Source organism: Ranitomeya variabilis, chromosome 5 (assembly GCF_051348905.1).
Source record: "Ranitomeya variabilis isolate aRanVar5 chromosome 5, aRanVar5.hap1, whole genome shotgun sequence".
NCBI lineage: Eukaryota > Metazoa > Chordata > Amphibia > Anura > Dendrobatidae > Ranitomeya > Ranitomeya variabilis.
The window spans coordinates 549,192,845-549,217,472 of NC_135236.1; the positions used below are offsets into that span (position 1 = coordinate 549,192,845).

Sequence of the window (24,628 nt, forward strand, 5' to 3'; positions counted from 1 at the left end):
AGTATTGGCACCCTCAGCCTAATATTTGGTTGCACAGCCTTTAGCCAAAATAACTGCGACCAACCGCTTCCTTTAACCATCAATGAGTTTCTTACAATGCTCTGCTGGAATTTTAGACCATTCTTCTTTGGCAAACTGCTCCACGTCCCTGATATTTGATGGGTGCCTTCTCCAAACTGCCATTTTTAGATTTCTCCACAGGTGTTCTATGGGATTCAGGTCTGGACTCATTGCTGGCCACCTTAGAAGTCTCCAGTGCTCTCTCTCAAACCATTTTCTAGTGCTTTTTGAAGTGTGTTTTGGGTCATTGTCCTGCTGGAAGACCCATGACCTCTGAGGGAGATCCAGCTTTCTCACACTGGGCCCTACATTATGCTGCAAAATTTGTTGGTAGTCTTCAGACTTCATAATACCATGCACACGGTCAAGCAGTCCAGTGCCAGAGGCAGCAAAGCACCCCCAAAATGTCAGGGAACCTCCGCCATGTTTGACTGCAGGGAAAAGGTTCTTTTCTTTGAATGCCTCTTTTTTTCTCCTGTAAACTCTATGTTGATGCCTTTGCCCAAAGAGCTCTACTTTTGTCTAATGCAGCCTGGCTTTTTTAAGTCTCGGGGTAAGAAGTGGGGTCTTCCTGGGTCTCCTACCATACAGTCCCTTTTCAAGCAGATGCCGACGGATAGTACAGGTTGATACTGCTGTACCCTCGGACTGCAGGGCAGCTTGAACTTGTTTGGATGTTAGTCGAGGTTCTTTATCCAACATCCGCACAATCTTGCGTTGAAATCTCTTGTCAATTTTTCTTTTCCTGTTGTGAACTATATTTCTTGGCTCCCTCTTGTGGTCACTAGCGGTATTACACTTGGATCATCTTTCTCCAGGTTGGTACCCACCTGGTTCGTTAGGCCTTGGGTGTTCCTATTTAGACTTCCTGGAAACTCAGTCTAGTGCCTGGAATCGATGTAGTCAGTCTATGTCTGTTTGCTCCTGACTCCTGGTCTCCTGTTCTTTGCAAGATAAGCTAAGTCCTGCTTTCTTATTTTTGTTTATTCGCTTTGCTTCTATTTTGTTCCAGCTTGTTCATAATGTGATTCCTGATTTTTGCTGGAAGCTCTAGGGGGCTGATATTCTCCCCCCACACCGTTAGTCGGTGCGGGGGTTCTTGGATTTTCAGCGTGGATATTTTTGTAGGGTTTTTGCTGACCGTATAAGTCTCCTTCCTATTTTCTGCTATTAATTAGTGGGCCTCTCTTTGCTAAATCTAGTTCATTCTTACGTTTGTCTTTTCTTCTTACCTCACCATTATTATTTGTTGGGGGCTTGTATTATAACTTTGGGGTCCTTTCTCTTGAGGCAAGTGAGGTCTTATTTTCTCTGAAAGGGTTAGTTAGTTCTCCGGCTGGTGCGAGACGTCTAGAATCAACATAGGTATGTTCCCCGGCTACTTCTAGTTGTTGTGCTAGGATTAGATATACGGTCAGCCAAGTTACCACCTCCCTATGAGCTGGTTTTTGTGTTTGCGGACTTAGCAGGAACTTCTGAGATCCTCTACCACTAGGATCATAACATTTTCCGTCCACATCTAGGGAGGTTAGCCACAGTGCCATGGGCTTTAAACTTCTTGATGACATGGCGCACAGTAGACAGAGGAACATTCAGGTCTTTGGAGATGGACTTGTAGCCTTGAGATTGCTCATGCTTCCTCACAATTTGGTTTCTCAAGTCCTCAGACAGTTCTTTGGTCTTCTTTCTTTTCTCCATGCTCAATGTGGAACACACAAGGACACAGGACAGGGGTTGAGTCAACTTTAATCCATGTCAACTGGCTGCAAGTGTGATTTAGTTATTGACAATACCTGTTAGGTGCCACAGGTAAGTTACAGGTGCTGTTAATTACACAAATTAGAGAAGCATCACATGATCTTATCTTTATGTTTGGTGTGGAATTATATCCAATTTGGCTTTAGGACAATTATTTTTGTGTTTTTCATTTAAGACAAATTAAATAAAGATAATGATAACAAATAATTTGTGTTTGCAATCATTTTCAGGAAGAAACAGTATTATCTGACAGAATTGCAGGGGTGTCCATACTTTTGGACTGTACATGTCAGACCAATCATAATTATGACTGTCATTTGTTTAGAATTGTTACGTATCTTAATGTAACCAGCAGACGTTCCTCTGGTGGAATCGCTCTACGGAGCTGGGTGTCCTGTCTCCGGATGGCTCCTTGGACACGACCAAGCAAATCCCGGAAAGAGTCTTGCGACATCCTTGTATATTCCCGGAATTTGTCGGGGTTGGCATTAAGCTCGCCATATAGCGTGTGATAGGCTCCACGGCTCTAACGTAGTTTGATAATGGGGTGTCGCCAAAAATGCCTACGCCGTGTCCTTCTCCATCTTTCACGATTTCTGTGTTGCTCCCAAGCAAACGCACAGGCAAGAAACAGCTTGATGCTAAAATCCAGGTTAATATAAAAGCTCTCCATGCGAAGATCCATCATGACACAGGATACAGTAGCACACTGTTAAGATTTCAGCAGTCCTAGGGTCTATATATAGATATCCCATAATACACACCCTCTGTAGCCCCATTGGCGGTGTCTGGTTATCTAGATTTTACTCCTGTAAAATTTTCCACCATGAGCACAAAATACGCAAACGCATGACAAAACGCATGATAAAGCGGGAAAACACAGTTTTTTATTAACCGCATGCGTTCCTGCATGCGTCTAGAAAACGCTGCGTTTGTACGTGTTTCTGTGCATTTTTTCCTGCACTTGCGGATGCGGATTAAACGCTGCGGATTCTAATGCAAATGTGAAACTAGCATAAGATGGACACTTCTACTTATTAATTTCATATATATCATTACAATGAATCGTTTATAGACAAAATGTTACATATAAGATCATAGCACATACTTCCCTTCTCATACTTCAGAACAAATTGTAGACCTGCAATTTAACTGCCCAATCACAGCTGTCATTGAGTAATTTCTCAATTTATCCCCTTGACATCAGAATTTTCTAGCAATATTATAATTTCTAATTCCTTAACCCCTTAATCCCATATGATGTACTATCCCATTGAGGTGACCTGGGACTTATTTCCCAGTGACGGGATAGTACATCATAGTCGATCGGCCGTGCTCACAGGGGGAGCGCGACTGATCGCCGCTGGGTGTCAGCTGATTATTACAGCTGACATCCGGCACTATGTGCCAGGAGCGGTCACGGACTGCTCCAGGCACATTAACCCCCGGAACACTGCGATCAAATATGATCGCAGCGTTCCGGCAGGGGCTGCGTGCTTCCTTGAGACCCTCGGAACAACGCGATGTGATCGCATTGTTCAGAGGGTCTCCTACCTCCTCCTCCCTGCAGGACCCAGATCTAAAATGGCTGCGGGGCTCCTTCTAGGTCCTGCAGGGAGGTGGCTTGCAAGCGCCTGTTCAGAGCAGGTGCCGCAAGCCTCCCTGCATTGCCTGTCAGATCGCTGATCTGACACAGTGCACTGCAAAGTGTCCGATCAGCGATCTGATACTATATAGTGATGTCCCACACTGGGGCAATGTTATAAAGTTAAAAAATATATATTTACATGGGTAAAAAAAAATAATTCCTAAATAAAGAAAAAAAAATATATTGTTCCAATAAATACATTTCTTTATCTAAATTAAAAAAAAACTATAAAAGTACACATATTTAGTATCGCCGCATCTGTAACAACCCAACCTATAAAACTTTAACACACAGCAAAAAAAAAAAAAGAGGCAAAAAACAACGCTTTATTATCTTACCGCCAAACTTTTTGTTTGGCGGTAAGATAATAAAGCGTTGTTTTTTGCCTCTTTTTTGGAATAACACGCGATCAAAAAGACAGATATAAATAACCATGGTGCGGTTGAAAACGTCATCTTGTCCTGCAAAAAACGAGCCACCATACAGCATCATCAGCGAAAAAATAAAAACGTAATAGTCCTCAGAATAAAGCGATGCAAAAATAATAATTTTTTACATAAAATAGTTTTTATCATATAAAAGCGTCAAAACATAAAAAAATATATAAATGAGGTATCGCTGAACAAAACTGCTTTATGAATTTTACCAAACGTGGAAAGGTATAAACGCCCCCCCCCCCAAAAAAAAAAGAAATTCATGAATAGCTGGTATTTGGTCATTCTGCCTCACAAAAATCAGAATAAAAAGCGGTCAAAAAAGTCATGTGCCCGAAAATGCTACCAATAAAAACGTCAACTTATCCCGCAAACAACAAGACCTCACATGACTCTGTGGACCAAAATATGGAAAAATTATAGCTCTCAAAATGTGGAGATGCAAAAACTATTTTTTGCAATAAAAAGTTTCTTTTAGAGTGTGACAGCTGCCAATCATAATAATGTGCTAAAAAAAACCTGCTATAAAAGTAAATCAAACCCCCCTTCATCGCCCCCTTAGTTAAGGAAAAATAATAAAATTAAAAAAAATGTATTTATTTCCATTTCTCCATTAGGGTTAGGGCTAGGGTTGGGGCTAAAGTTTGGGTTAGGGTTGGGGATAAAGTTAGGGTTAGGGTTGAGGCTAAAATTAGGGTTTGGATTACATTTACATTAGGGATTAGGGTTGGGATCAGGGTTAGGGGTGTGGTTAGGGTTATGGTTGGGATTAGGGTTATGGGTTTGTAGGAGAAAGGGGTGTGGTTAGTGTTGGGATTAGGGTTAGGGGTGTGTTGGGATAAGGGGTGTGGTTGTGATTAGGGTTAGGGGCTTGTTTGGGTTAGTGGTGTGGTTAGGGTTATGGTTAGGGTTGGAATTAGGGTTAGGGGTGTGTTTGGGTTAGGGTTTCAGTTAGAATTGGGGGGTTCCACTGTTTAGGCACATCAGGGGCTCTCCAAACACGACATGGCGTCTGATCTCAATTCCAGCCAATTCTGCGTTGAAAAAGTAAAACAGTGCTCCTTCCCTTCCGAGCTCTCCCGTGCGCCCAAACTGGGGTTTACTCCAACATATGGGGTATCAGCCTACTCAGGACAAATTAAAAAACAACTTTTGGGGTCCTATTTCTCCTGTTACCCTTGGGAAAATAAAATATTGGGGGCGAAAAAATCAGTTTTGTGAAAAAATAAGATTTTTTATTTTTACGGCTCTACATTATAAACTTCAGTGAAGCACTTGGTAGGTCACAGTGCTCACCACACATCTAGATAAGTTCCTTAGGGGGTCTACTTTCCAAAATGGTGTCACTTGTGGGGGATTTCAATGTTTAGGCACATCAGGGGCTCTCCAAACGCAACATGGCGTCCTATCTCAATTCCAGTTAATTTTGCATTGAAAAGTCAAACGGCGCTCCTTCCCTTCCGAGCTCTGCCATGCGTCCAATCAGTGGTTTACCCCCACATATGGGGTATAAGCATACTCAGTACAAATTGTGAAACAACTTTTGGGGTCCAATTTATTACCCTTGGTAAAATAAAACAAATTGGAGCTGAAGTAATTTTTTTGTGAAAAAAAGTTAAATGTTCATTTTTTTTTTAAACATTCCAAAAATTCCTGTGAAACATCTGAAGGGTTAATAAACTTTTTGAATATGATTTTGAGCACCTTGAGGGGTGCAGTTTTTAGAATGGTGTCACACTTGGGTATTTTCTATCATATAGACCAAATGTGATGTGGTCCCTAAAAAAAAATGTTGTTGTAAAAATGAGAAATTGCTGGTCAACTTTTAACCCTTATAACTCCCTAACAAAAAAAAAAAATTACTTATTAAGTATTTTGTGTGACATATCTCTGTGATTTAAGGGCATAAAAATTAAAAGTTGCAAAATTGTGAAATTTTCAAAATTTTTGTCAAATTTCCTTTTTTTTCCACAAATAAATGCAGGTAATATCAAATAAATTTTACCACTATCATGAATTACAATATTTCCCGAGAAAACAATGTCAGAGTCAACAGGATCCGTTGAATTGTTCCAGAGTTATAAACTCATAAAGGGACAGTGGTCAGAATTGTAAAAAGTGACATCTAAAGTTTTGTACTGATTCTTATTTGCATGTTCTCCATTGTATTATCGTATAGATTTGGCCAAGTTAAACTACATGCTTGTGAATAACCTATTTCATTTTTTGTTTGATTATATTTTGACCAGCAATTCATTTTGTATAATTTAACCAACAATTATACATATATTTCACCTGTCAGCCAAAATATATGAAATATACTCAATCTTACTTACAGTAACTCTGTATGAGATCCACTCACTTCTACGCATACCCTTTTAGTTGGATATGAGCTCGTTTACACTATTAAGAGTTGACTTTAGGAATGGACAAACATTTAGAAGTGATATCTGCTGCACGAAAGGTTTATTACCTTTATGAGTAATTATTTGGGCACTTCTATACTTACATGTGATCTTTCCTAAGCTAAGCTTTATCAGTGTCAGTGCAATGGTTTGATTTTAGGGAAGTACTGGCCCTCAAAAAGGAGAACAGCTGTATATTCCATATTGGCAATGCTCCATGGGAAAAATAAATCCATAAAATGAGTTCTCCACTTGATGGAGGAAAATTAGCTGTGTTATGACTGCCGCCTAGTAGAGTCAATATAAGTCAATGTCCGACCTTGAAACCATGACCAGACAAGACTGCTGATGACCGAGTGTTTGCCCCTTATCAGTATACAGCTGGGATAGCTTTAATGAATCATAGTAGCGGTTCTCTTTCCGGAGACCAGTTGCATATAGGGTCGTCCTGTCATTGCTTCATGCCCCAAAAACATGCAAATTAGCGGTCACCCAGTAGTAAAATCAAATCAATAACACATTTTGTTTCTGCTGTGATACAAAACAATGAATCCTAATAGATCTAAATACTAATTTATACGGTATGTCTATTTGAATACCATTTTGGTTTAGTGTTGCTAAAAAGGCATATATTTAAGAAAAGAATCAAAAAGTTGATCGTTCATCAAAAATGAGGCTGACATACTGTACCTCGAATATCTATGTCAGAATAGCCGTATGGGAAAAAATGTACATTCTTTATTTATGTACTACTATCTGTATGTGGGCATTGCACCTCACTATTTGACATCAGTTTGGGCAGGAGTGGACACAGACAGAAGAGGGCCCCTGTGAAAGAACAAGACATGGACCCTTTACAGCACAATAACTCATCATAACCCACAATTCTACCTGATTGGAGGTGGTAGTGGGCCCTTATTTCATGTTGCACCATTGCTATGTCCGCCCCTGTGTTTAGGGATAGTGCCGATTTATATCTTTGTCAGATATTCAGTATCTTTACACATCTCTATCGGTTTCATGATTGTCATATGAGGTGTATCCCTGTGAAAGATTTCGGCTACGAAACACAGTTCTGGTGCATTGTGCTCGTTTTAAATGTTTTTGTCTTGTCTAGAGTTAGTATTTGCTACATAGTAAAGATTTATATTGTTTAAACTTAGGGAGTGCAATGGATCATTTTAACATGTCTTTCCTTTTTAAAAAAAAAAAAAAAAATGGAATAGCTGTGTAGTCCTCTAACTAAAGTGAGCATTTTATTATTCTAGCTATAGAGTGAGCTGAAGTGTAAATAATCTCTACACAGCCAGTCTGGCTGATGGCAGCTTATACTAAGCAGTGTGAGATCTCAGGAGCAGGAGAGACACTTAGGAGCTGTCATCCAGGCTAGGTGGGCGAGGATTATGCTATCATCTAATATGGATTTTCAAAGTACATCATCCACACCAGGTCTTCTGCTGGCCAAGAGATTGATTACCCATATTGTTTTATGCAAGTTCTGCTTTAATTTTTGTGCATGCTTTATAAGGCACAATTTAATAATAGCAAATACTGTTTGTATGCTATATGATATGTAAACATTTTCAATGTTCTTCTCCACTGATGCATTTTTTTATGATTTAACCCTTTCCAGCTCAGGACCATAGGTTGCTTATCATTCTTGATTTGTAACCCTGTACCAGGCCCGCCACCATGACCTTAAACTTCAGAGGGCTTTATGCAGAATCCAGCTGGATCAGTGGACTAGGTCGAATATTCCAGGAGATAACTAAAATATGGTCAAGAGCAAATTGGGTGAGTGTGGATCTTTGTTCAATTGTCATTGAGCCTGGAAAGGGTTAAAGATTAAAGCTGCATGCTTGTATGACCATAATCTATGATTTTAATTATTATCATCAAGCATTTTTACTTTGAATTATGCTGTTTCATTGACATGTCCTTATCTAAATTAAAACAACAATCCTTAAAAATCCTGAAGTCAGTGTCTACTCAGATGACACTTCTCATTAATGTCATTATCAGCACAGATAAGAATACATGTAAGGTAAAGGGCATTAACACTGCAAGAGAATTATGAAGAATTGCTGTTAAAATGAATCTGTCACCACATTTGAACTATCTAAACTATTAATAAGGGCATTCAGCTTACAGAATGCTGAAAACAGTCCTACTTGTGTGTCTCATTTTAGATGTCTTGTTTCTGATAAATAATCTTTCATCACTTTATGTTAATAATGACCTCTTCCAGGCTGTGAGGAGGACGCTGCCTGGAAGATATCTCTGCCTCCTGATTTTACATGAACCAGCCAAGGTAAAGTACACAGGTGCAGTCTTATATTATCAGGCTGATAAGGTCCCTGGTTTTCGGGCCATTCCCAACCTAAAAATACCAGCCTGCAGCCACCCCACAATAGGAGCATCCATCAGATGCGCCAATTCTGGTGCTTTGACTGACTCTTCTCCATTGCCCTGGTGCAATGGGAATCAGTATAATATTTTGGGGGGTTGATGTCAGCTGTGCTATGTCAGGTAACATCAACCTTTGGGGATAGTAATGTGGAAGTGTCCAAATAGCAGGGATCAAATGTCATTTTTTAAATAATTTATTTATAAGGTTAAACATAAGCTCTCCTTCTTATAACAACTCTCCTTGAACTGCTTCCAGAGAACAGTGCATACATGTTATTCCATAAAACCTTCACAGCACAAAGATCACACTCCATAACTTGACAGGCAAAACAAAACCCGGAGTAAAAAAATCTGGAGAAAAGGGGCGTGGATATAGTTGAGTCGCCCATCAGGGCAGTGGCGTACTTGGTACCGGGTCCGGTCGCAATTAAAGGGGTGGTCACATTGGCAGCGATCCAATCCGTGGCCCTGGGCGCCAAAGTAAAAGGGACAGTCTTTAAAGGGGTTGTGGAAATAATGAAAGTTTGTGATGCCACCTGTGGTTCTTGGTCAGAGGTGACTGACGCTGCTTAAAGGGGTCCTCTTGGGGCGATGGTGCTGCAGCAAAGATAGTGTCACTTCCTACAGGTGAAGCGGGGTCTCCAGGGCTCCCAATATGTTTAGCAGGGATGGTGTATGCTGGCAAGTAAATGGAGGACACAGAGTTGCAGTCTTTACCTGGTTTACTGGTGTTTAGCCGCCTCAGTCCAGGGTACTGGCAACAGGTAAAGATGGAGTCCAGGCAGCCCAAAGACAGGTGGAAACCCCCTTGACAGGTCAGTTTGGGAGCCTTCCACTATGCTCAGGTCTGTAGTCCCTTGCTGCCTGTAGCTCTCTAACAAGGTCCTCTTTCTTCTCTGTCCAGGGACAGTACCTGCATGGTAGGCAACTTGAGCTGTCTCTTTGGGGTCTCTGTCCACGGTGACTCCGGACTCTGATTGCTGCTGTACCTTAGGTATTATGTGGGCAAGTCCCATTTAGTTTCCTGTCCTCCGGTTCTGCTGTGGGACCAGTAGTTCCTTACGACCTCGGGCTACCGGTGCCCGGTTTCTGCGCTCAGCTTAGAGAGGTCCAGTTGCAGGCCTCCTCTAGCTCCTAAGTCCTTTTGTGCGCCTTTACTGTCTGCTACCCACTGTCTAACCCTTCCTAACTGCCTAGCAACTGCCTAGCAACTAACTCCTCCTCCCGAACAGAGAGAACAGCTCCCCTGAAGTCGGGTGTAGAGCTCCCCCTTCTGGCCTGGAGTCAGAATGGTGTTGTATGTGCTAATTACCTGTTAAGAGGAATCTTCCATCACTTCCAAGCGTGACATCACTCTCCCCATGACGAAAGCAATGCCACTGTGACAACCAGGACCCTGGGGCATCAAATATCCAAAGTAGAATAGACAATATTTTATTAGTAAATCATAACAAAACAATTAATCAGTAAAAAATTAAAAACAGATGCCTCGTGCCAAAAAATAGATGCAGTGGAAAAAAATATAGGTCAGAAATAAAGTTATTTCTTTTAACAGTATAATCAGGTAATCATATGCATAGAAGTTAAACTGGTCCTGTTGAGGCAGTCCTCCATAATTACAGGGAAAAGAGTTACTTTAATCAGGGATTTTATAACATATACACCTGTTTGACTAAGTGCCTTTTACTGCAAGCACTAGGAGTGTAGAAATCCACAGGACCATGGGCAGCTAATCCTACATGTACATATCAATCAGGGTACGATTCATAATCACATTACAATAAAGTGCCTCAGTGCATATGTTTTATATCTACTGTATATAGAAAAGTATGGATAAAGTATTAGTGCATATGTTTTAGCTGATACAAAAGTCAAGAGCTGAGTGACCGCTGCATCCCCCACCCCTTTGTGCTTTTCATCTGTTCTTCGCCTATTCTTCTTCCAGGGGGCCCAGGAAGAAGAATAGGCGAAACACGCATTTGGGTGGGAGACACAGCGGTCACTCAGCTCTTGACTTTTGTGTCAGGTAACACATATGCACTAATACTTTATCCACTGTCATTGCAACCGTTTGCATGCATTTTACTTATGGCCTGGGTCTGATTGTTTTATTTTTGCCTCAACCATCCATATAAATGTACTATTCAATGATTGTATTAGCATTTCAAACCATATGCACTGAGGCACTTTATTGTAATGTGATTCTGAATCTTACCCTGATTCATATGTACATGTAGGATTAGCTGCCTATGATCCTGTGGATTTCTACACTCCTAGTGGTTGCAGTAAAAGGCACTTAGCCAAACAGGATTACGTGTTTCCAAATCCCTGATTAAAGTAATTTTTTTCGCTGCAATTATGGAGGACTGCCTCAACAAGACCAATTTAGCTTCTATGTATATGGTTACCCTGATTATACTGTTAGAAGAAGTAACCTTATGTCTTAATTATATATTTTTTTGAAACGAGGCATTTATTTTTAATTTTTTACTGATTAATTGTTTTGTTATGATTTACTAATAAAATATTGTCTATTCTATTTTAGATATATACACTCCCCCTTTTTTCCGGATTTTCTTAATATGGGTTTTGTTTTGCTTTCTAGACAACAATCGTGTCACCGGGTCTCATATAAGACCCCATGTGGCCAGTCAATCACAATAATACCAGTAACCAACATGGCTATGGCAGTATCATGTATGACGGGCAATCCCAGCAGGTTTTTGGCTGTCTAACAGCAACGAAATATGCAGGTCGGGGATTTGAGCATGCCGCTTGCGCAATAGCAATACTCGATCGAGCAACGAGCGTGCGTACCTTAATACTTCGATGCTCAATCGAGTCTCAAGCCATGCTGAGCGCGCTCAATCATCACTAATTGTTACAATTCAGCAGAGCTTAAAAGCTGCAAAAAAATCTGTTTGCAAGAAGACAAAGTTAATTTCACCTGTTCTGTGTTAGTTACTTGTTTCACACTGGAAACACCTCCATCATGTAAAATAAGCTCTGGAGGCAGTTATCTTCTAGACTAAACCCTCCCAATTGCCTGGAAGAGGTCATTTACCTAAAGTGATAAAAGGTGATTTTTCAACAACAATGCATAAGAAATGAGGTTTATAGGTCAGACTTTTTTCAACAGTCTATAACTATATAACTATATGCCTATATTATTAGTTTAGATAGGTCAAGTGTGGTGACAGATTCCATTTAAAAATGCTCATTTAATAATTATCTGGTGATGAATGAGCAAAACTCATGTTCATTAGGTGAAATTATTTTTTATACAGAATGCAAGGCAATACAATGCAAGAAACTAGTGAGTGTTTCTGTAGCCGTGCCCCCGTGATGTCCTGTTTCAGGAAGGGCGATGGACTCCACATGGAGTGAGTGCAGCCCCAGCCTCCTGAAATGTTATGTTTAAGACTCCTCTCAGGCAAACATCACAAGAAGTACAGTAGAATAAACACATTTAGAGATTAGCTAGATAAGGAGAAGTGTAAGAGTACCGTTACACTAAATGATTTACCAACGATCACGACCAGCGATACGACCTGGCCGTGATCGTTGGTAAGTCGTTGTGTGGTTGCTGTCACACAGACAGCTCTCCAGCGACCAACGATGCCGAAGTCCCTGGGTAACCAGGGTAAACATCGGGTTACTAAGTGCAGGGCCGCGCTTAGTAACCCGATGTTTACCCTGGTTACCATTGTAAATGTAAAAAAAAACAAACAGTACATACTCACCTTCTGATGTCTGTCACGTCCCTCGCCGGCGGCTTCCCGCACTGACTGTGTCAGTGCTGGCCGTAAAGCACAGCACAGCGGTGACATCACCACTGTGCTCTGCTTTTACTTTACGGCCAGCGCTGACAGTCAGTGCGGGAAGCCGCCGGCGAGGGACGTGACAGACATCAGAAGGTGAGTATGTAGTGTTTGTTTTTTTTTACATTTACAATGGTAACCAGGGTAAACATTGGGTTACTAAGCGCGGCCCTGCGCTTAGTAACCCAATGTTTACCCTGGTTACAAGCGAACACATCACTGGATCAGTGTGACACACGCCGATCCAGCGATGACAGCGGGAGATCCAGCGACGAAAGAACGTTTCAAACTATCTGCTATGACGTATGATTCTCAGCAGGGTCCCTGATCGCTGCTGCGTGTCAGACACAGCAAGATCGTATGTATATCGCTGGAACGTCACGGATCGTGCCGTCGTAGCGACCAAAGTGCCACTGTGAGATGGTACCCTAAGGTTTTGTGTAATAAAGCTAATTACAAAAGTGGTTAAGATGTAAAGACGGATAGTTAGAAAATATATTTTAGATAATGGACCACCCCTTTAACATTTGCAAAGCAAAAAGAAACCTCACACAGCATGTACTAATGATAACACAGCAATGACATATGCTTATTTGTATTGAAATAAACAGAAATTCTCTCCAAAGGCAAGTTTTGTTTTCTTGTCGAGATAAGCACTGTAGGTAAAATAATAAACCTGCTAATAGCAAAAGATAGGGAATTTCTAAGCATCATAAAAATATAAAAGCAGATACTGTACAGCCTTATTTAAAGCCTCAGGCTATGTGCTCATGTAGCAGAAATGCTGCAGAAATGTCATTTCTGCAACTCCGTGTTGCGGGTAAAATGCATGCGGAATTCCCATGCGTTTTCCCCCAAAGCACAAGCGTTTTGCAAGTGTTTTTAGCTTGCACAATGCTTGCGATTTGAAGCATTGCTTGGAAAAGTGATTGACAGGTTGGTCACACTTGTCAAGCATAGTGCTTGACAAGTGTGACCTACTTTTTACTATCAATAGTAAGAGACAGAATGTTAAAAATAATGAAAAATATAAAAAATATGGTTATTCTCACCTTCTGACAGCCCCGATCTCCTCAGCGGTGCTCCCGATACGTTCCATTCCCAGGGATGCTTTGTGCTAAGGACCTTTGTGACGTCACGGTTGCGTGACCACGACGTCATCCCAGGTGATTTGTGCAACTGATCCTGGGGAACGGAAGCCGCCGCGTGCACCGCTGAGAGTCGGGAGGACACCGTGGGCCATCAGAAGGTAAGTGTATCCCTATTTTTTATTTTAATTTTTTTTTTTTTACAGGAATATTGTACCCAGGGCCTGGAGGAGAGTCTCCTCTCCCCCAGACCCTGGGAACCATCCACACATGAGCGCTCACTTTACGGATGGTGGGCTTAGCCACATGCATAAAATGAGCTTTTCAATGCAATCCTATGGCTGCGGAATTGCCACAATTCCGCAGAAATAATGAACATGCTGTGGATTTTACCGCTATGTGATTCCGCAGCGGGAAAATCCGCAGCATGGGCACAGCAACTGTGGAATCCCATAGGATTGCATGGGAATGTGTTTTTTAAGCGTTTTATGCGTTAAAACACATAAAAAATGCAACGTGGGCACACAGCCTCACAGGCACAAATTTAAAAAATGTATGTGAATAAATGGTACTGCTGTCATCAGTGTTTTGGGTCAGACAAAGCCCCGAAGCCCTACTATGTGTAGTACAGGCAATCAGAAGATCGCAGATTCTAGTCTCTCTTGGAGACTAATGAAGGCAGTAAAAAAATTTTTAGAGTTATGAAAAATATATATAAAAAAAATATAAAAGTTTAAATCATCCCCCGTTCGCCCCAGTAAAAATAAAAAAAGTAAAAATAAATAAAAATACACATATTTAGTACTGCCGAGCTCAGAGTCGTTTTGTGAAAAAAAATCAAAATGCTTGAATTACAGTTTTTTGGTCTCCACAACATTGCATGAAATGCAATAAAGGGTTATCAAAAGATCCTTTCTACACCAAAACGGTATCAATAGAAATGTCAACTCGGCATGCAAAAAATATGTTCTCAACAGCCCCAGATCATGGACATTGGAAACACTACAGGTTTCAAAAAATGGCAAAAAAATGTTTTACAAACTTTGGTTTTTCTTTCAGCACTTAAATAGAAAAGAATCTTTACATGTTTGGTATCTAATGACCTGGAAAATCATAATGGCAGGTCAGTTTTAGCATTTAGTGAACATGGTAAAAAAAATAATAAAATTGCGGAATTGCAATATCACCGCACTGTGAACTGTACATGTTCCTGCTTAATTATAAAGTGCTACGGAATATGTTGGCGCTATAAAAATTAAATTATTATTATTTATTTTATTTTTTATTGATATAAATTGTGCAATTTGTCAAGAACAAAATGACATGTCAACAGAAAACAAAATTATCGTCCAATTGTGAGGTTGATTCCAAATCACCACAAAAATTCTTTGAATCTCATGACTGCAATTTTCTTGACCAAAATTATATATATATTTTATAAAAAATTCTTAAGAAGCTTTGGGGGCAAGATAATTAGAGTATTTCAAGGAAAAACTGTATTATTTAATCAGTTAAGTTTTTGCACAACGAAAGTCATAAATGGCTAGGTGACTCCTCTCTGCTATATAGTCAACACTTTCCTGTGTGTGCTGCCCCTGGCAAAATTGTTAAAATGTGGTAATGGGTGCATAACCTGGAAAATCACTGTGATGTTTTTGCACAGTGGTAGATTATTTTATGGTTTATGACCCGGTGACCACTGTCCGATCCTTACAGAAACAACTCTTCTCTGCATGTTGCGCGAAAGGCTAAATTGTTTTATAATGATCAAACCCAATTTTTTTTAAATTCTATAAATGCTTTTTGTTTCCCAAAATTTTTTTCCAAATAATCAAGGCAGGAGCAGCACCAATTACAATATATATGGCATGTGTGGCACCCCAGGAGTCTGGTTGTCACAGTGGCATTGCCTCCCACACAGGGGGTGATGACATGACTGGAAGCAAGGAGTGATTCCCTTAGCAGGTAATACATCAGCATGCAACACCTTCCTGCTCCAGACCAGAAGGGGGAGCTCTAAAACCTGATTTCACGGGAGCTTCCTGGTATAAGTTCTGACCTGGAGGCGGAGTTAGTTAGTCTAAGGGAGACAGAGAGGAGAGAGCAGTTCAAGAAGGAACCTGAGGATTGGAGCTGTAGATAGGCTCCCCTCAGGGCCAAATGCTAGAGACTGGACGCCAGAGTCCATGGTTGTGCAGCTACTGAGGTCCCAGCAGCTAAATCCAGAGGGCAAGGAACTGCAGGACTCCTGGCCCATCACAACATCTGAAGGCACAGCAGCAGATGAGAGCCCAGAGCCACCACAAAGGAGTGATACCCGTAATAGGCTCAAGCTGCCTGTCATACAGACAAGGACTAAAGAAAAAGAAGGAACATAGGACTGAGCAAAGCTTTAGGCAGCAAGGACCTCAAAATACAGCGCAATAGGGAGGCCTACTCTGAACTCACCTGGTTAGGTGGAGCCCAAATTGTTTCCATGCTGTCCAGATTTCCATAACCATCTGTAATCAGTGCCATGGACTGCATGACAAACTGTGAGTAAAAGTGTGGAAACTGCACCCTGCTGTGTCCACAGAGTTATTTACTGCACCATCCACTCTGCACTACAATCATCACTAGTATCTTTCACATCATTAGTGCACTGGGACTTAACTCTACCTGTGGAGAGCTGTATCAACTCTGCTGCATCACCATCAGTCCTGGCGGTCTATTTAAGCAGCGTCAGCTATTCTTTGAAGTTAATGAGAGAAGAAAAAGTGGCACTCACCCTTCTGTGCAGTATAAGTGTTGTCCTTTATTTGTGATTAGCATATTACAGACATTTTCTGCGGTGGCTGGTGAGGAGAGTGGTGCGGGGAGTGAACGACTGGACGACGGCCGTTTCACGTTTTTGCGCTTCTACGGGTCAATGTATGTCTCTGTGGTGATATCACCTCCTATATATAGGGTGTGACTATCACAAGTAATGAATATACAATTAATATGTCACATTAAAAACAATGTTACTAAAAAGCGGACTGCACATTCATACAACTTATAAGAAAATTGCCATATCTAATTTATCATTTAAGCCTAAAGGGCCCTGGGCATTAGCACGCATAATCCATTTGGCCTCACACTGTAATAGTAGTTTGTTGTGATCTCCACCCTGCGGTGGAAACGTAACTATTTCCAAGCCTGCAAAACGTAGCTGACTAGGATCGCTGCAGTGTTTTTCCTGCATATGTTTAATAAACCGTACGCATCCTTTGCCTGTTAATACCGAATTATAATGTTCACGAAATCTGGTGAACATGGGCCTGATTGTCTTTCCAATATAAAAATGGTCGCACGTTCTAGGTACATTTTGATCACTGTGATAAAACCTATCACAGTGATCAAACTAAAAAAAAATTGTAAATGAACCCCCCCTTTTCTCCCCCATAGGTAGGGACAATAATAAAAATAAAGAAAATATATTTACTTTTATTTTTACACTAGGGTTAGGGTTAGGGCTAGGGTTAGGGTTAGGGCTAGGGTTAGGGTTAGAATTAGGGTTAGAATTAGGGTATGTGCACACGCTGCAAATTTTGCTGCGGAACCGCAGCGTTTCCGGAGCTGCGGGTCTGCAGCAGTTTCCTATATGATTACAGTACAATGTAAACCTATGGGAAACGAAATCCGCAGTGCACATGCTGCGGAACAAACCGCGCGGAACGTAACGGTTTATATTCCGCAGCATATCAATTCTTTGTGCGGATTCCGCTGCAGGTTTACACCTGCTTCAATAGAAAACTGCAGGTGTAAACCCACAGCGGAAACCGCACTAGAAACCACGATAAATCTGCAGTAAAAACCGCAGCGGTTTTGCACTGCGGATTTATCAATTCCGCTGCGGAAAATTCCGCAATGGAATCCGCAGCATGGGCACATACCCTAAGGCTATGTGCACACGGTGTGGATTTGGCTGCGGATTCACGGCGGATTGGCCGCTGCGGATTCGTAGCAGTTTTCCATCAGGTTTACAGTACCATGTAAACCTATGGAAAACCAAATCCGCTGTGCTCATGGTACGGAAAATACAGCGCGGAAACACTGCATTGTATTTCCGCAGCATGTCAATTCTTTGTGCGGATTCCGCAGCGTTTTACACCTGTTCCTCAACAGGAATCCACAGGTGAAATCCGCACAAAAAAATGCTGGAAATCCGCGGTAAATCCACAGGTAAAATGCAGTGCAAATTTTTAAAAAATGGTGCAGAAAAATCTCACACGAATACGCAACGTGGGCACATAGCCTTAGGGTTAGGGTTGGAATTCGAGTTAGGGTTGGAATTAGGGCTAGGGTTGGAAATAGGGTTAAGATTAGGCTTGTGGTTAGGGTTATGGTTAGGGTTAGGGGTGTGATGGGGTTAGGGTTGTGGTTAGGGTTGGGATTAGGGTTAGGATTAGGGTTGGGATTAGGGTTAGGGGTGTGTCGGGGTTAGGGTTGTGGTTAGGGGTGTGTTGGGGTTAGGGTTGTGAATAGGGTTATGGCTAGAGTTGGGATTAGGGTTAGGGGTGTGTTGGGGTTAGTGTTGGAGGTAGAATTGAGGGGTTTCCACTGTTTAGGCACATTAAGGGTCTCCAAACGCAACATGGCGCCACCATTGATTCCAGCCAATCTTGCGTTCAAAAAGTCAAATGGTGCTCCCTCACTTCCGAGCCCTGACGTGCACCCAAACAGTGGTTTACCCCCACATATGGGGTACCAGCATACTCAGGACAAACTGGGCAACAACTGTTGGGGTCCAATTTCTCCTGTTACCCTTGCGAACAAAAAAAATTGCTTGCTAAAACAATTTTTGAGGAAAGAAAAATGATTTTTTATTTTCATCGCTCTGCGTTATAAACTTCTGTGAAGCACTTGGGGTTCAAAGTGCTCACCACACAACTGGATAAGTTCCTTGGGGGGTCTATTTTCCAAAATGGGGTCACTTGTGGGGGTTTCTACTGTTTAGGCAGATCAGGGGCTCTGCAAACGCAACATGATGCCCGCAGACCATTCCATCAAAGTCTGCATTTCTAAACGTCACTACTTCCCTTCCGAGCCCCGACGTGTGCCCAAGCAGTGGTTTACCCCACATATGGGGTATCAGCGTACTCAGGACAAAAAGGGCAACAAATATCGGGGTCCACTTCTCCTGTTACCCTTGTGAAAATAAAAAATTACTTACTAAAACATAATTTTTTTGAAAGAAAAATGATTTTTTTATTTTCACGGCTCTGCACTATAAACTTCTGTGAAGCACTTGGGGGTTTAAAGTGGTCACCGCACATCCAGATTAGTTCCATGGGAGGTCTAGTTTCCAAAATGGGGTCTCATGTGGGGGAGCTCCAATGTTTAGGCACACATGGGCTCTCCAAACACGACATGGTGTCCGCTAACGATTGGAGCTAATTTTTCATTCAAAAAGTCAAATGGCGCTTCTTCCCTTCTAAGCTCTGCCGTGTGCCCAAACAGTGGTTTACCCCCACATGTGAGGTATCATTGTACTCAGGAGAAATTGCCCAATAAATTTTAGGATCCATTTTATCCTGTTACCCATGTAAAAATGAAAAAATTGAGGCTAAAAGAAATGTTTTGTGAAAAAAAAGTACTTTTTCATTTTTACAGATCAATTTGTGAATCACCTGGGGGTTCAAGGTGCTCACTATGCATCTAGATAAGCTCCTTGGGGGGTCTAGTTTCCAAAATGGAGTCACTTGTGGGGAAGCTCCAATGTTTAGGCACACGGGGGCTCTCCAAACGCGACATGGTGTCCGCTAAAATAGGAGCCAATTTTTCATTGAAAAAGTCAAATAGCGCTCCTTCCCTTCCGAGCCCTGTTGTGCACCCAAACAGTGGTTCCCCCCCATATGGGGTATTAGCGTACTCAGGACATATTGTACAATAACTTTTGGGTTCCAGTTTCTCTTTTTACCCTTGGGAAAATCAAAAAATTGCTGCTCAAAAATCATTTTTATGACTAAAAAGTTAAATGTTCATTTTTTCCTTCCATGTTGCTTCTGCTGCTGTGAAGCACCTGAAGGGTTAATAAACTTTTTGAATGTGGTTTTGGGCACCTTGATGGGAGCAGTTTTTAGAATGGTGTCACTTTTAGGTATTTTCAGCCATATAGACCCTTCAAACTGACTTCAAATGTGAGGTGGTCCCTAAAAAAAATGGTTTTGTAAATTTTGTTGTAAAAATGAGAAATCGCTGGTCAAATTTGAACCCTTATAACTTCCTAGTAAAAAAAAATTTTGTTTCCAAAATTGTGCTGATGTAAAGTAGACATGTGGGTAATGTTATTTATTAACTATTTTGTGTCATATAACAGAATAAAAATTCAAAATTTGAAAATTGCGAAATTTTCTAATTTTTCGCTAAATTTTCATTTTTTCACAAATAAATGCAAAAATTATCGACCTAAATTTACCACTAACATGAAGCCCAATATGTCACGAAAAAACAGTCTCAGGACCGCTAGGATCCGTTGAAGCGTTCCTGAGTTATTACCTCATAAAGGGACACTGGTCAGAATTGCAAAAAACGGCCAGGTCGTTAAGGTCAAAATAGGCTGGGTCATGAAGGGGTTAAACAATAACCTATCTAATTTTCTTCTAATGAAGCATCTAAACCTTTTTTTAGTCATTAACAGTTCACGGTGTGACCAGCTCTGGAGGTAGACTGTTCAACAGATTAATGTCTTTTATGGTAAAGAAAGACTGTCTCTGGAGATTGAGCTTTTCTTGTTGCAGGGTGAGGGAGTTCGCTCTCTTTGTGACGGAGTTTACCCAAAACTGCATTTTGACTATACTTTCTGTATGTTATTTATTTATTTGTACAAGTTAATCATGGGGCGCGTGTGCACACGGATATTCATCCCTCAAAGTATCCTGTATAAATTCGGATAGATAATTTTATATTTTACAATCCACTAGTCTTTTTTCTGATTGAGTTTCCTCCCCGGCTATCTATGCATGACCGGTGTGGATTTCCCTCTGCTGCTGCACTTGTGCACTTTAACTATTTATGCACTATTTTACTATTTTTTTATGGCTTGTGTTTATATTTGATACACTTATGCATATTTAAAAACATTTTTTGATTATATTGGCATTTTTCACTTTTTCACGGTCACTTATTCTCTATTCGAGTATCAGGATTTCCTAAATACTATACTGAGGGTATATGTATGTATCTATTTATCTATTTTACTATTTATATGCTATTACTACTATATATCCTGGAGTGCACGCTTTTTCTCTGTTTTTAACCATTTGTCTGTAATTTGACCTACTGCTATACATATATATATATATATACACTCACCGGCCACTTTATTAGGTACACCATGCTAGTAACGGGTTGGACCCCCTTTTGCCTTCAGAACTGCCTCAATTCTTCCTGGCATAGATTCAACAAGGTGCTGGAAGCATTCCTCAGAGATTTTGGTCCATATTGACATGATGGCATCACACAGTTGCCGCAGATTTGTCGGCTGCACATCCCAAAGATGCTCCATACAAGGCAGGATGGATCCATGCTTTCATGTTGTTTACACCAAATTCTGACCCTACCATCCGAATGTCGCAGCAGAAATCGAGACTCATCAGACCAAGCAACGTTTTTCCAATCTTCTACTGTCCAATTTCGATGAGCTTGTACAAATTGTAGCCTCAGTTTCCTGTTCTTAGCTGAAAGGAGTGGTACCCGGTGTGGTCTTCTGCTGCTGTAGCCCATCTGCCTCAAAGTTCGACGCACTGTGCGTTCAGAGATGCTCTTAGGCCTACCTTGGTTGTAACGGGTGGCGATTTGAGTCACTGTTGCCTTTCTATCAGCTCGAACCAGTCTGCCCATTCTCCTCTGACCTCTGGCATCAACAAGGCATTTCCGCCCACAGAACTGCCGCTCACTGGATTTTTTTTCTTTTTCGGACCATTCTCTGTAAACCCTAGAGATGGTTGTGCGTGAAAATCCCAGTAGATCAGCAGTTTCTAAAATACTCAGACCAGCCCTTCTGGCACCAACAACCATGCCACGTTCAAAGGCACTCAAATCACCTTTCTTCCCCATACTGATGCTCGGTTTGAACTGCAGGAGATTGTCTTGACCATGTCTACATGCCTAAATGCACTGAGTTGCCGCCATGTGATTGGCTGATTAGAAATTAAGTGTTAACAAGAAGTTGGACAGGTGTACCTAATAAAGTGGCCGATGAGTGTATATATATATATATATATATATATATATATATACTAGATGGTGGCCCAATTCTAACGTATCGGGAATTCTAGAATATGTAGGTAGTATATAGCACAGGCTACGTACTATATTGCACAGTGACGTAGTATATAACACAACCGACGTAGTATATAACATAGCTACGTAGTATATAACAGAGCTACGCAGTATCTAACACAGCGTACGTAGTATATAGCAGAGCTACGTAGTATATAACACAGCCACGTAGTATATAACATAGCCACGTAGTGTATTGCACAGGTATGTAGTATATTGGTCAGCCGCGTAGTATATAGCAGAGCCATGTAATATATAACATAGCCACGTAGTATATTGCACAGGCACGTAGTATATTGCACAACCACGTAGTCTATAACACAGTCACGTAGTGTATTGCACAGCTACGTAGTGTATAGCACAGCTATGTAGTATATTGGTCAGCGACGTAGCATATAGCAGAGCCACGTAGTATATAACATAGCCACGTAGTATATTGTAGAGGCACGTAGTATATTGCACAGCCACGTAGTATATAACATAGCCACGTAGTATATAACATAGCCACGTAGTATATAACAGAGCCACGTAGTATATTGCACAGTTGACGTAGTATATAACAGAACCGACACAGCCACATAGTATATTGAACAGCTACGAAGTATATAACACAGAGCACGTAGTATATTGCACAGCCACGTAGTATATTGGACAGTCACATTGTATATTGCCCAGCTACATAGTATATAGCACAGACATGTAGTTTATAACAGATCCCATGCAGTATGTAACACAACCCACGTAGTATATAGCAATGTGGGCACTAAATGAGTGGTTAAAAAAGACTTAAAATAAAAAATAAACATATACTCACCTTCCAAAGGCCCCTTGAAGTCCTGGCGCCTGTGTGCGAAGACTTAAAATAAAAAATAAACATATACTCACCTTCCGAAGGCCCCTTGAAGTCCTGGCGCCTGTGTGCGGTGCACGCGGCAGCTTCCTGTCCCAGGGCTGGTATGAGCGCAGGACCTGTGATGACGTCACGGTCACATGACCGTGACATCATGGCAGGTCCTTCCCGTATAGCATCCTTGGCACCGGAACCTGCCGCTGGCACTGCCGAGGACAGCCACGACGTCGGAAGGTGAGAATAACGTTTTTTTTAATTATTATTATTTGTAACATTAGATCTTTTTACTATTGATGCTGCATTGATTGATATTGATGCTGCATACTGACTGGAGGGGATACTGGAGCGGGCATTGAGTGCAGGGAGGAAGGAGCGGCCATTTTGCCGCCGGACTGTGCCTGTCGCTGATTGGTCGTGGCAATGGTCATGGGCGTTTTGCCACGATCAATCTGCGACTTGGATTTCCATGACAGACAGAGGCCGCGACCAATGAATATCCATTACAGACAGACAGAAAGACAGAAGTGACCCTTAGATAATTATATAGTAGATATATATATATATATATATATATATATATATATATATATATATATATATATATATATACTAGCTGAAGAGCCCGGCGTTGCCTGGGAATAGTAAATATCTGTGGTTAGTTATAGCACCTCACTATTTTCCCATCACGCCTCTCATTTTCCCCATCACATCTTTCATTTTCCCCCTCACATCTATCATTTTCTCCCTCACACCTCTCATTTTCCCCCTCACTATTCTTATTTTCCCCCTCACTCCTCTCATTCCCCCCTAACACTTGTCATTTCGACCTCACATCTGTCATTTTCCGATCACTCCACTATTTTCCCTCACTCCTCTCATTTTGCACTCACACCTTTTCATTTTCACCTCACACCTCTCATTTTCACCTCAGTATATACATGTTTGTCATCTCCGTTATATATAGTATACACCTGTATGTCATCTCCTGTATATAGTATATACCTGTATGTCATCTCCCCTGTATATAGTATATACCTGCTGTGTGTCATCTCCCCTGTATATAGTATATACCTGTGTGTCATCTACTCCTGTATATAGTATATACCTGTATGTCATCTCCTCCTGTATGTAGTATGTACCTGTATGTCATCTCCTCCTCTATATAGTATATACCTGTGTGTCATCTCTCCTGTATATAGTATATATCTGTGTGTCATCTCCTCCTGTATATAATATATACCTGTGTGTCATCTCCCCTGTAAATAGTATATACCTGTGTGTCATCTTCTCCTGTATATAGTATATATCTGTATGTCATCTCCTCCTGTATTAGACCTCGTTCACACGTTATTTGGTCAGTATTTTTACCTCAGTATTTGTAAGCTAAATTGGCAGCCTGATAAATCCCCAGCCAACAGTAAGCCCACCCCCTGTGTTGTGAATTTGGATTCTGGGCTCCCCCGGTGGCTACTGGTGGAATTGAACTGGTGTTTTCATCTTCTCTGTTCACCTGTTCCCATCAAGATGTGGGAGTCGCTATATAACCTTGCTGCTCTGTTAGTTGCTTGCCGGTCAACAATGTTATCAGAAGCCTCTCTGTGCTTGTTCCTGCTCCTAGACAACTACTAGATAAGTTGGACTCTTGTCCATGTTTGTTTTTGCATTTTTGTTCCAGTTCACAGCTGTAGTTTCGTTACTGTGTCTGGAAAGCTCTTGTGAACAGGAATTGCCACTCTGGTGTTATGAGTTAATGCCAGAGTTTTAAAGTAATTTCTGGATGGTGTTTTGATAGGGTTTTCAGCTGACCATGAAAGTGCCCTTTCTGTCTTCTGCTATGTAGTAAGTGGACCT

The 24,628-nt window shown here is 41.2% G+C and overlaps 1 protein-coding gene across 6 annotated transcripts in view; it reads left to right on the forward strand.

Moving 5' to 3' along the window:
* HRH2 (histamine receptor H2) overlaps positions 1 to 24,628 on the forward strand; it is a 259,444-nt gene that overhangs the window by 226,366 nt on the left and 8,450 nt on the right. For 2 of the 6 annotated variants that reach the window (XR_013215835.1, XR_013215836.1), the window contains exon 3: positions 7,939 to 8,099. The exons of 2 other annotated variants lie outside the window; for them this stretch is intronic. Coding sequence is in view for 2 of the 4 variants with exons in the window: in XM_077265890.1 (XP_077122005.1) it covers positions 7,988 to 8,099 (112 nt within the window). In the remaining 2 variants the exon portion in view is untranslated. The remainder of the gene's footprint in view (positions 1 to 7,938; positions 8,100 to 24,628) is intronic. 2 more of the 6 variants (XM_077265890.1, XM_077265889.1) reach the window with 1 other exon arrangement.